The sequence below is a fragment of the Pollicipes pollicipes genome, unplaced genomic scaffold, assembly GCF_011947565.3.
Source record: "Pollicipes pollicipes isolate AB1234 unplaced genomic scaffold, Ppol_2.1 Scaffold_1600;HRSCAF=1878_pilon_pilon_pilon, whole genome shotgun sequence".
NCBI lineage: Eukaryota > Metazoa > Arthropoda > Thecostraca > Pollicipedomorpha > Pollicipedidae > Pollicipes > Pollicipes pollicipes.
This window is the reverse complement of record NW_023595962.1, coordinates 16,486,456-16,499,919: the sequence shown is the minus strand read 5'-3', so window position 1 is coordinate 16,499,919 and position 13,464 is coordinate 16,486,456. Positions and strand designations below refer to the sequence as shown.

Here is a 13,464-nt window from a genome sequence, read left to right as displayed (position 1 = left end):
ATACGCCGACCAAGGTGCAAATCGTTTTTGGACAAAGATCAAACCGATCGTTTTAGAAGCCATGCTGTAAACGTGATGTTTGCCTTCATTGAGAACATCAAGTGAGGTAAAGGTTTTTGAATTACTGATACTTATAGTTTGCTCTGGCTCGTTGCGTTTTTAACCTACCAAGGATGAGGCCAAGTTATAATGTCTTATCTGAATCATCCTTAAAGTGTTGCTTTGCATCTTTTCATCTGGTTTCGTGCCTGTCTCTCTTGTCCCTCCCCCATCCATTTTCTTTGGCCCACTGTTTCTCCCCATCCCCCCCCAACCTCCTCCATTTCTCTCACTTCCATCCCCAACTCCCTCGTTCATTTGTTCGCTCGCTCGTCCCATCAGCCATTGCTGTCTGCAGAAGACTCGGCAGATCCCCCTCTCGCCATCTCCCGGCGGTACCTCGCCAGGCGTGTCATTGACACCGAGAGGCCAAACCCCCTCTCGCCATCTCCCGGCGGTACCTCGCCAGGCGTGTCATTGACACGGAGAGGCGTTCGACGCGGCCGACACGTGCCGTCCCGCTCGAATCGATGCTGGTGTTGGCGGGCTATGGCAGCTGCGGGCGCCCTGACCTCTCTGTCCGTCTGTCTGTCCGAGGCTATATGTGAAAGTCGAGGGTTCCGCCTATGTGTGACGCCTGCCTGGCTCTGACCGGCCTGGCGCTGTCTTCAGGGTGTGCAGCGTCGGGCTTTACGGCGCGCACACAATGTGCGTTGCCTCATTGACGGATAAGAGGGTCAGGGAGGGAAGTGAAGGTATTCTAGCCCACCATTCTCACAGAGTCACCCCACGCAATGCGCTGCGTAAATATCCAAAGGCCAGGGAGCTTAATTGGGCTAATGAGCTCTCAGAATCCCTTGGATGTGAGACATCGTACTAAATGCGTGCTTCAGTACGGCATCCAGGGTAATGCGCTTGAAAAAAATTGCGTAATGCTGGGGCTCTCTTGAACCGGACGGGAAACGGAACGAATGAGGCAAGCAGAAGCACGGGTGAAACGAATTTTGCACCACATCTTCGGTCTGTCTTGTTTCGATCGATTACGTTGATTCATAAGCGTAGGGGACCGTCCGGGCCACGCAACACTAACTTTCGAAACTAAGGTTAAGGTCAGGTAAGGTTGGGTCCAAGTCTTACATTGTTCATCATTGCAGAATTCTCTAGGGTTCACGAGGTCTTGAACCTTAGAGCAGCCAACGCTTTGCCCCCCCCCCCCCCCCGTCTCACACGTCTTTTGGGGTGTTCCTCACAGACGAGACCTCCGGGACCCCGGCAGAAGCCTGCCTACAAGCCCATAAATCTTGTGCGGGGGTCGCGGCAGCGTCATGACGTCATGCTGTTGCAGAAGTGAGACGTATCGCCGTCCTGGCCTGGCTTCAGGGCGCGCAACGGCCGATGCTATTCGCATTAAGGCCGCGCTTAATGCGCATGAGATCTCTTCGGACGAGGTGCCCGGGTGCGGGTTCATGACATCAGCGACTCTTCTCCCGGAACCTCCGCCTCGCATTACGTAGGCGCCGCTTGGAGGTTGTTGAACTCTTGGGAGATTGCTCTGACAGCTGCGGAACGATTTGGGATATGGTCTCGTGCCACGGTGGTTTGCGTGGGAATTGTCTACGGCTTCAGAGCCAGGTGACGCTTGCTGCCGATCGTTGCCTAAAGGGGAAAATGACATTGTCCATGGCCTGCACGGTGTCAGAGACCATCAGCCTAGTGCCATTCCATGACCGTCAGACACCGTCAGGCTAGCACCACGCCATGGCCGTCAGAGACCGTCAACCTTGCACCATTCCAGGGCCGTCAGAGACCATCAACCTAGCACCATTCCAGGGCCGTCAGAGACCGTCAACGTAGCACCATTCCAGGGCCGTCAGAGACCATCAGGCTGGCGCCATGCCAGAGCTGTCAGAGACCATCATGGTGGCAACACCATTTCATGGCCGTCAGAGACAATCAGGCTAGCACCATTCCATGGCCGTCAGGGACCATGAGACTGTCACTTTTCAGGGCCCATGGAATGCATCCAAAGAAGTGCGCAAGGTGAACGGGCACTGCTGTAGTGAATCCGCCAGTTCAAGCAATACACAAGCATTGTATCCAGCGGTGTGTCAGATGCGCGAAAACATACCTAGTGTTAATATGAGAAGAAATTGGACTTCGCGCAAACGTGAGAGTAATTAGTACCAACTGCGCCCCTGGATCCATGCACGACGCGAGCACTTACCACAGTCTGCGAAGAGGCTCACCCGTTTCAGCGACGCCATATTGCTTGCCCCCCCCCCCTCCCGTCAGCATTTCATCCTTTCTGCGCGTCTCGTCTCCAAAATAGAGACGAGACGCGCAGAAAGCCTGGGTAATATAATGATTAATGTAATGTATGGTAATGTATGGTAATGTATGGTAATGGGAGGCTGGGTAATGCATGCCTACGCAACGATCATGATACCGTGCATTTTTCATGTGCATTTGCTTTTGGCAACGCGACACCAGATTTTCTCTTACCGCCATTTCGTTGACATGGAAGCAGGGGCGTTACTTTTCAAATCAGGTAGGGGGATTAGCCGAAAAGGGTGACTTAACCTGCCCCAAAAAACTGACATCTCCCCAGATTTTGACCACTTGAATTGGCGTCCTCTATGTTGAAAGTCTAAAATAAACTTGTTTTAATATTTCTTGGATTACAAATAATTTTCCAGATGAATAACTTCCCATTTCGAGTTAATGTGAGCCGCTCTAGTGCGAAAAGCGTAGAATACGGCATGTCATCTGAAGAACATCTGAATGTATCGTAAAGATCACTGATGCCTACCGCTGTCCGTGCTGGTGTTGTACAACCATCACAACCAATGTTATACGACAGCCATACTTGCCACTTTTGGGGAAAACATGCATCTTCTTTCATCTGGACCACCCCGTACTTTTAAAAGCTGCCACACTCCAAACGTGATCATTTGAAACACTTGTCAAACATTTGCAGACTGGCTTAACATAAGAAGGGGTAGGGGAGAGACATGGCAAAACATCAGGCACCTACAGCATGTTATTCGGTACAAAATTATCACGATGAAAAATTATGATGATACCAATACTGATGTGCTTAGATACCTAATTAATAGCATATTAATGCTAAAGAAGATACCCCTCTATGTATTTGACCCAGTTTTCCTTCTTCTCTCATGTGCATTGCAGGGCTCAGAGAACCATGGGGATCTCGAGTCAGCATTGGGGCGGGGGAGGGGTCAGTCCTTCCAAAGTATATAAAGTGACGTCCCTGTATGGGAGTCAGGGAAGAAGCGAGCGATGAATGGGCACGGGGATCTCACCCCGTGAACCATAATTGTTTTAAAGATCTTACCCGAACATTTTTAATGGACGGATTTATGGGATCAAAGCTCACGCTAAGCAGTGTTTGTTGTTTGAGCCTGGACCCTACCATCAAGGGCAAAAAGTGGGCGCCTAAAGCGACTCTAACTCGCCTCGCCACGGGTGGGTGAATCGGAAGGCAGGCTCACTCACCAACTTGGTCATCGGGACGGACTAGAGTAGACTAAATTTAGACTAGATAATGGGCAATTTCGCCGAAGTTTGGTCCAAATTCGTAGGACAAAGTGACATGCATTATTAGGGAAACTCTAGCTATGCACCTGATGGCGGTGCAGGCCTGGGAAGCATGGCAGAGACTTTGCAGGCAGTGGGAGACGAGCTTGTTCTCGGTCCGCATTTGCACCGTCACGCTGCTACACGCGGAGCTGACGGGGATGTTGGCGTTGTTTCCAGTTCTGCATCGGCATCTGGGTGTACTGCACGCTGCTGGTGCTGCCGCCGTTCTTCGGCTGGAGCTCCTACATCCCGGAAGGTGAGTCGCTGATGACGACCGCACAAAACAGTATGCTTGCTAGCGCTGGAGGGAGTTTGGAGTAGGACCTGTGCCTGTGACCGAGTCTGTGTCTGCGCCTGTGACTGTGTCTGCCTGCGCCTGCACCTGTGTCTGTCTATGCCTGTGTTTGTGTCTGCATCTGTGTCTGCGCCAGCGTCAGCGTATGCGTCTGCGTCTGCGTCTGCGTCTGCGTCTGCGTCTGCGTCTGCGTCTGCGTCTGCGTCTGCGTCTGCGTCTGCGTCTGCGTCTGCGTCTGTGTCTGTTTCCGCTGTGCGTGTGCGTGTGCGTGTGCGTCTGTGTCTGGGTGTGTGTCTGCGTTTGCGTCTGTCTGGGCGTGCGTCTGCGTATGCGTCCGTGTTTGCGTCTGCGTCTGCGTCTGCGTATGCGTCCGTGTTTGCGCCTGCGTCTGCGTCTGCGTCTGCGTCTGCGTCTGCGTCTGCGTCCGCGCACGATGCGAGTTCAACCAGCAGTGTCCCCGCTAGTGTGCGTGTGATGCAACTCTTGTTTGCTCATGGGGTTCAAATTTGGTATGCTATAGTTTTCTTACTTGATTTTTAACTTCGACGGAACGTTGGGAGTACCCAGTTAAAAAATTGGAAAGCGATCTGCAGTTTCAACGTATTAACCATGCGTAGGATTTGCATTTTCTTTGGCATAGACACTTCTACTAGATACACAGCAAACGCAAACAGCAACCACTGCAGCATGCACACGTGGAACAGGTCTACAAGTGCCCCAAATGATCCCACAGCTGTCGTCGGTTCTGTCATTGTTGCCGTATATGTTTCAGGTTTTCTCACGTCCTGTTCATGGGATTACTTCAGTCGCAGCGTCTCCAACAGGACGTACTTTTTGTTGCTGTTCACCATGGGCTTCATCATTCCTCTCATCGTCATCATCATTGCATACTCTTCCATCATCAGACAGGTGAGCAATCATCATCATTGCGTACTCTCCCGTCATGAACAGGTGAGCACAGGCTTACTCGCCCCTCATGCGCTTCCAGACCCTCCGTTTCTATAGCCTGCGTTGAGGGTGCCCTGCGGTGCGTGATGTAGATCAAGTGCCAAGAGGCATCATGCGAGGAGAATGCATTGTCAATGATTCGTACATTTTTCGACCCTGATCTCTCAAGCATTCAGGTGGTGTTATCCGAAGATATACAGATACAGGAACAGGCTTTGTCTGGCGATACACAATTGGCTTGTCGCCGTGTCTGTAAGAGCCTCTCGTTTCAATATCCAATATGGGAAATGTGTCTTTATCACTGAATATACCCACACCCGCATCCATTTCGTAATAGGCAGGCCATAATAACATGACGTCCAGCGCAGTCCTGAAAACATACGTCGGTGCGAGGCAGACATCACCTGGGGGGCAGAGGCGCCGCGGGCCGCGGCGTCACACGTCCGTCCGAGGCAGACGTGACCTCGGGCAATGTGTCACCTTAGGCGGCCATTAACGAGAGGCGCCGCGGGCCGCGATGGTTGGGGCGGCAGCGAGCTGTACAGCGTGGCGACCAGGACAGCTGACACGCTCATGCCGCTGCCGGCGCGGGGCTGGGACACACCCGTGATTAGCTCGATGGGCGGGCAGGTCTCGTGTCTCCGCAGCGGTATGAAGGCCTACAGCCAGCTCCGCTGCCGGTGCGGGGCTGGGACACCCACGTGATTAGCGCAGTGGGCGGGCAGGTTTCGTGCCTCCGCAGCGGTATGGAGGCCCACAGCCAGCTCCGCTGCCGGTGTGGGGCTGGGACACCCCCGTGATTAGCTCAGTGGGCGGGCAGGTCTCGTGTCTCCGCAGCGGTGTGGAGGCCTGCAGCCGGCTCCGCTGCCTGACCGAGATGGCTTGTGTGTTAGGCGAGACACGGTGTATGGTGCTTGATCCGGCCCTCCGGCCTGAATTGGCCCAGTCTGCTGACCGGATGCGGTGAATGACGGAGTTAAGTGGCGGCCGAAAATTGCATTCGCGGAGTAATCCGTGTTTATCTGTAGGAGAAGGTCTTTCTCGTATCGTTACCACATACTGAGATGCAATACCGGATCTGCGAGAGGATCTGGGCATTGACTAGCGCTGAGATGATGGCCGGGAGAAGGTAAGCTGTGCTTATTTCCACAACCGGATATAGCCTTCCCGGGTAGTAGCAACCCGAAATTGAAAATGAAAAGGATTGGGACTTTAAATCGCCTACTTTATCCAATTGTCCCTGACACCGTGGCCCGCTTCGGTGATTTTTATCCACTTCGAAAGCCGATTTATTTGTCAGCATGCACCCGAGAAGCATCAGGAAATAAGTGCTTAAGACAGCATGAGCAACTCAATGACCAGGACTGCATGTTGACGCTGATCGCCATCAGCGGGCGGTCGATCTAACGATGACATCATCTGACGTGTGCACGCTATCTATCTGATAAACGTACTTGAATCAGCAGAAGCATAAAATGTTCCAAAACGTATGTCATATCATGAAGTCCCCGACATGTGTTTGCTGACTGTTTCTTAATGAGCCGGGCTGATGGTTTGGAGCGCTTAATTACCTGATGTCGGTGGGGAGCCGCCATCTGGTTCCGTGAACTGGCTTACTGCTTGAGCCGTCTAACAACAAAACACTCGCCACAGAACAACTTGCCTGGAGAGAAGGCCTCACGAAGGGGATTATTGCACATGAACAATTTTCTTGACGCTTGCAGGCGTACGTATGTATCATGGAACCACACTTTGAGGCGTGGATGTCCTATAGATCAGTGATCAGTAATCATTATAGATCAGTGATCAGTAATCATTATAGGTCAGTGATCAGTAATCATTATAGATCAGTAATCCTGTACGACAGTGTTTCGTCCAGCGATGAGGACATCTGATCAACCAATGGCGCCATCCACTGATGACACCCCATCGGGGAGTAATGGATCCTCATCTGAGGGCGTCATCTGGAGCCGTCCACTGATGGCATCCCATCGGAGAGCGATGATAGTTTCACCAGAGGGTGGTCATGTGGAACCGTTCGCTGATGACTCCCCCATCTGGGAGTAAGGGATCCTCACCTGAGGGCGTCACCCTGGAGCCGTCCGCTGATGACACTCCGTTTTCGGAGTGATGAGGTCTTCATCAGAGGGTCGTCATCTGTAGCCTCTGCTGTCGAATTTTCGTAGTTCCATCGCCGCCAGCATCCTGCGTCTTGGATAGATGGCCTGACGCCAGCCGACACCGGTCCCCTCCCCGATCACCCACCCCAACGGACACCAGTACTCTCACCCCAGCGACACGCCTCCCCGATCACTCACCCCAGCAACACCGGTCTCCCCGATCACTCCCCCAGCGGACACCGGTCTCCCCGATCACTCACCCCCAGCACACCGGTCTCCCCGATCACTCACCCCAGCGGACCCGTCTCTCCCGATCACCACCCCGACACCGGCCTCCCCGATCACTCACCCCAGCGGACACCGGTCTCCCCGATCACTCACCCCAGCGGACACCGGTCTCCCCGATCACTCACCCCCCGACACCGGTCTCCCCGATCACTCACCCCCCCGGACACCGGTCTCCCCGATCACTCACCCCAGCGGACACCGGTCTCCCCGATCACACCCGGACACCAGTCTCCCCGATCACTCATCCCAGCGGCTGTCGGTATCCCTGAACCGGAGTCGGGCCTTTAAGGTCTGGTTTCAAGATCTAAGATCCTGGATCTTTTTAGAAAGGTTATTGCAGGATCCTCTGAGATCTTGGATAGTTTTAACAGGGGCCGAAGGATTTTACCGGTCTTAGGTCTTTGCTCAAGGAGTTTCTGAGATCATAAAGTTTTGATCTAGTTTTGAAGAGGGGTCTTTCAACATCGATTTCGGGAAGTTAGGAAAACGTTCAGAGCGGCTTAAAAGCCAGGATTAGGCTTGATGGAGCTGTCCGATGCCATGATGTTAACCTTTAATGGCCAGCACTGTTTAAAGGATGATAAATAGCATCTCTTTTCCTTATATATTTAAGTCCGTCATCACAGTTCCCACTTAAGTGCGGTCATAGCCCATTAGTAAAAATTTATGCAATGTTGTACAGTGCAATGAAGTATGCAATTAATTTGCAGTTATGCAACGATCTGCGACATATTTGTACAGCATTGAACATGGGCTTTTAAATTTGCATTACCGTGAAGTACTGCCGTTTTTTCAGTGATGCATTCATATTCGTTACTCATGGGTTCACATCTGCCCCTATATCCTTTTACTTTTCTGCTTTGGTGGAGTGAAGGAGTTGTTACACTTGATCCTCATCCCGATACGGTAAGCAACGAAAAAGGCATATCCGGCCTGATAAAACAAAACAGCATCAGATATTGTACATCGTTGAAAACCAAGTTTAATTTCCCAACTGCGTAGCAAAGGTCCCACATTTGCTGCACCTGATCGCAGTCAGCAAATCATTGCAGGCGTTGACGAGATGTCTGCTGCAGGCAGGGGCAGTAAGCTCTGCCTTTGAAGCAGCTACTGCCGACGTAACCCGCCTCAAAAACATGCTGTCCCGCCGAAATTAACCCATCGGGAATATAACTCATGGTAGCATGGGCGGCCCCACGATAACGTGAGCTTCCCTACTCCGGAAATTGCTGTCGCAAAACGTCGAAAGGCCTTAAAACATAACGTTTTGTCTCTACCCTGCCCAACATGATCTCGCCAAGATATGTCATGTTTTGGAGATTGTAAACGCCGGGCAGGTGCTAGACACCAAGCTCTGCAAGGAGCCACATTAAAGCTAAAATAAAACTGGTTTACACGATATCTCTGCACCTCTCTTTCAACTATCTACGTAAAGAGCGCGATGAGTTGGCGCCATATCCAGCACTAAAGCTCAACCCATATGCCTGCTGCCTAAACGAGTGACATTTTTTCTCAGAATATAGAGTGATCATTTGCTCAGATTGCAGTGGTCATTTGCTCGGAATGTTTAGCACTGAACTATTGTTCCAATGCATAACAGACTAATCAGTTACCTCTGGGTGCACCCTCTAGCTTATCCAGCCCAGTGATAGCCACGAATTGTGGAAGAAGTATGACAGAGGGTGGTGGAGCAGAGAGAGTCGGGCGCGTGTAACAGAGGGTGGCGGAGCAGAGGGAGTCGGGTGCGTGTAACAGAGGGTGGCGAATCAGAGAGAGTCGGGCGCGTGTAACAGAGGGTGGTGGAGCAGAGAGAGTCGGGCGCGTGTAACAGAAGGTGGCGGAGCAGAGAGTCGGGCGCGTGTGACAGAGGATGGTGGAGCAGAGAGAGTCGGGCGCGTGTAACAGAGGATGGCGGAGCAGAGGTGAGTCGGGCGCGTGTAACAGAGTGTGGCGGAACAGGGAGAGTCGGGAGCGTGTAACAGAGGGTGGCGCAGCAAAGGGAGTCGCGCGTGTAACAGAGGGTGGCGGAACAGGGAGAGTCGGGCGCTGGGTGATGGTGGCAGGCTCATTTTGGTGTTTATGAAGACCGAGGCTATCTAAAACACCATAATAAACATCATTTGTGGATTCTGTCTGTAGGCCCCGCTCGGACCGCATGACATTTGGCCTTCGCCGCCACCGCCTTTCACCATGACAATTTGTTTAGGAGGCGTGGAAATGCTAATGATGTCCCCGGCCCGGGCGATATGCTGTGCTTCACCCGCCTCCCACTTCCCGCTTCCTGCCACCCGCTTCCATTTCGCCGTTGGTCCTGGCCCCCTTGACGAGAGATAAGCCTTTGGACGTGAGATAGGCCAGCTTCCTCGGTCATCAGCTAACGGTAGATGACGTTGTTTTCGAGTGCCCCGGTTCGCAAGGCGGGGGTTTGTTAATATGACCTCCAGCCGGCCTTTCGGCCACTCCAACCAAGCCCTTGATGGTCGGTTCCGAGGGCCCAAAGGGCTCCTCGAAACCTAAAGATGAGGGGGTAGGGGTGGGGGTGGAGGGGGGGGGGGGCACGTGCCCCTGTGCCACCTACCTGCGCCCTTGGGGGGAGACACAAAAACGCAGTTTCGCGCACCTCAAAATATTTTCACGACGGTAAAGGTGAAATTAAAGTTTTCTGTGTCATTCTAAATATTGCCAAGGCGTGAAACGATTTTGCCATCGAACAAATAGCAGTGCTTCCACGTGATGGAAAATGATGTCGATTTCGGATGCATGTACTTTGAAACACTTTTAGAACTTCGCGCGTCGCTTTTTCGTCTGTGATGTCATCATGAAAATCTGTCTCAGTCTGGTCTTATTCGTGCACAACATGACACGTTTCACTTTATCTGTTGTTTTGTGCGCCACTATCTGAAAATGCGTGGATGCAATCCAGGTACCTAGTTCGTATCCGCACTTATGATGGCTTTGATGATAAGTCATATTTAATAGTAGCAGGCTGTACTCTGATAACTATGTTTAATCGCATCAAAATGGACAGGTCAGTAGCGCTGGAAAATATATTTGTTTAAGGGAAATGAAGGCACTTTGGGGGTGAATATATTATTAAGTGATAAGTGCGGCTGCCATCAATGTGTTGCGACGTGCAGAGGGCCCCTTAATCCTTTCCCTGATGTACCATATTGCAAAGAGTCCCTCAATCCTCGCCCTGATATGCCGTATTGCAAAGGGTCCCTTAATCCTCGCTCTGATATGACGTGTTGCGAAGGGTTCATTAACCCTCGCTCTGATGTGCTGTGTTGCAAAGGGTCCCTTAACCCTCGCCCTAATGTGCCGTGTTGCAAAGGGTCCTTTAATCCTCGCCGTGTACCGTGTTTCATAGCTCGAACGGAAAGGGGTGAGGCTGATGCCCCCTTCCCCCGACAAGTATGGCAGTATGGCAGCACCGGCAGTATGGCAGCAGTCGGTGCCTGACGGTGTCACGTGCCCCCGCTGGGTAGTGAGACAGGCGGTGACACGGTGACACCCCTCAAGATATCTCAATTACTGAACATTCTACGACGTTGCGACATAAAGCGTTGAGCAGCCCTTGAAAACCTGTATGATATGAAAAATAACAGACATCGGCACATGTGCCTGCACCACATGCATGTCAAGACAGGTCAAATGCCAGGCCGGGTCAAAGAGATCAAAGTTATTGTTGCATTGGCCGTGCGGCCATATCAATAATTAAACAAACCATATTAAGGGGGAAAACGACGTCTTGAAGATATTCCAATACTACAAAGAAATGATCTATCTTAGTTTGAGTTTTGCAACATTCATTGGGTTAAATCCGGTCAAAAAGGTCAATGCTTGACCTTGCATTCCCTTGGATGACCCGACCTTGGGAAGGTGGGGAAGACGATTGTAATGCACGTCAGAGTGACTTAGATCACAAAGAGCAATCTTAATCAACGTTGTGTTCAAAACCGATTAAACGCCACTTTGGAGAAAACAACCTAAATGGGGCCTCGGAAACCCCTCCGGTACGGCCGGGGGTTAAGAAGTTACTATGTGCAAATAACGCTTCGACGTAATGTACAGAGCTGAATAAACAGCTTCATCCCTTGAACTTCAGTGTTTCCGTTGAGCACCAGTGAAACTCGTTCCAGCGCTCTGTTCCCAGCGTTCCAGCGTTCTAAGCTCGATCCAGCGTTCTGTTCCCTCCATAGGGCTGTGCGCGGCCGCAGTTTCAGGCATCAGTTGTCAAATGTCTGTCACGGTCACGGACTGGGGATACGGACAAATACCACAAGCTGCGAAGGGTGGGAGCTCGCTGATGGCTGAAGAACGTGTACAGGACGCGACTCTCATGTCACAGCTCAGTGGAAGACGGCTGCTACTTCAGGCTCTATGAATCAGTGGGCTGTGGAATAGCATTACCTTGCAGTGTGGGTCAAAACGCCATCATTCTGGGACCTCACCGAGCTCAGCTGCGTCCTGCGGCCGAGTTCTGTCTCAGCCATTACTGGCTTAAGGTGCAAAGTGCGTTAGTCACCTCTGGTCACATATTAATGAGTGTAGCGCACGGAATACGCGACACGGATGTAGTCTTGCAAATAGCGCTGCACGAAAATACTTTGTCCTTTTCAATTAATTTGTTTCCGTCTTTTGTCGGAAAGTATGATGGTTATTTATGATGGTTGTATTTAAGTATGATGGCTAATAAGCTTTTGTCGGCCAAAAAGTGACAGCAGTCCACCTTTGACTATGCTTAAGCCTCACAGACTGAGTATCCCGACAGTCAATTTCCTTGTGGGACCGTGGATTTCTTGAGATATCTGTCCGACATGCCGTAAACATCAACAGTATTACACATGCCCCCTTTGGGCCAGCCAGCGCAAAACTTAATCAGCGTGGAAGTGGAAGTTACTCGTTTGCGAAATCAGTTCGCGTTCGTTTGCGAAATTAAACGCCAGGCAGTACAAAGTCATTGAACGACCCGCTCAGCGTTGCACCCTGGGTGGTTACATGTGCAAGGTAGTTACATGTGCAAGGTAGTTACATGTGCAAGGTAGTTACATGTGCAGGTTACATGTGCAAGTGGGAGTACCAAAACATAATTTAACGTTCACTTCTTCACAGTCGGTCACATGCAATCACTGATATCCAACTTCGATAATAAATGACTCCTAGCGAGTGTTCATCCTAAAAATAGTTATATCGGATATTGGCTATTTCAGCAAGAAGCTGATACCTATTGTAAGAACGTCAGCCCCTTCGACGACAAACAACATTCTGCTTGAAAGCCAGGTGTCTGCGATAAATTGCGGGTCACATTTTCCCGCCCCCCCCCCAGGCCTACAGCCGTGAAGGCGGCCTGGGGGGGATAAGGTCCGGCCGGAACAGTGCGACGTAACCGGTGAGGAGCGGGGTCATAAGGTCACGCCCACCGCTGGAGCCAGGCGATGCGTGACTGCGCGCAGGCGAACGACCGGGAGCCACCGCTGCCCGTTGTCAGCAGTCCGGCCGGGAGCTTTGCCTCTCCGCAGTGACGACCGGCCTTCCCAACGCACAACTGGCGCGCCAATCGGATGCACAATCGCGGCGCATACGGGCACGCGGCCATCACCGGCGTCAGCCGTAAAGAAACATCCGCAGCCAAAAATAGTGGATAGTTACCACGGTCATCATTATTGTATGCCGACGGCTCGAGGCCATCAGGGCATGCTACAAAAACGCGGTGCACCATGGAAACGTGGCTTACTAACACGGGCGCTGCGACGGCAAGCGTCCTGTATTGCTACTGAAAGATTAACGAGCGAAATCCGTGAGCAGGACTTCCGTCGCCCCACCATTCTCGGCCAGACAGCGGGGACGCTGGCACCATGCGCTCCGTGTGGCTGGCGGTGCTGGTCCTGGCCCTGGTGACTACAGGTCACGGTCACTGGGCCTCGTCCCGTCGCGGTCAGAACCGCCGACTGACGGGCGTCTCCATCGCCGAGACGGTCCCGGACATCTCGGCCGCCCAGTGTCAGCTGGTCTGCCTGCAGCGCGGCGACTGCCGCAGCTTCAACCACCACCGGGTGGACGCCGTCTGCGAGATCTTCACCGTCACTGTCTGCGACCACTACGACTACTACGTCGCCAGCGCCGACGGCTGGACCTGGTACGACGTCGTCCCCGACCCGTCCCAGGAGTCCG

General features: G+C 52.2%; 1 protein-coding gene across 1 annotated transcript in view; it reads left to right on the top strand.

Moving 5' to 3' along the window:
* The window catches only part of LOC119110141 (melanopsin), a gene marked incomplete at its 3' end in the record, with an annotated part of 138,921 nt that overhangs the window by 103,778 nt on the left and 21,679 nt on the right, over positions 1–13,464 (top strand). Inside the window, exons 5-6 of the mRNA XM_037233912.1 lie at positions 3,817–3,895; positions 4,707–4,843. Of these exons, the coding sequence (XP_037089807.1) occupies positions 3,817–3,895; positions 4,707–4,843 (216 nt within the window). The remainder of the gene's footprint in view (positions 1–3,816; positions 3,896–4,706; positions 4,844–13,464) is intronic.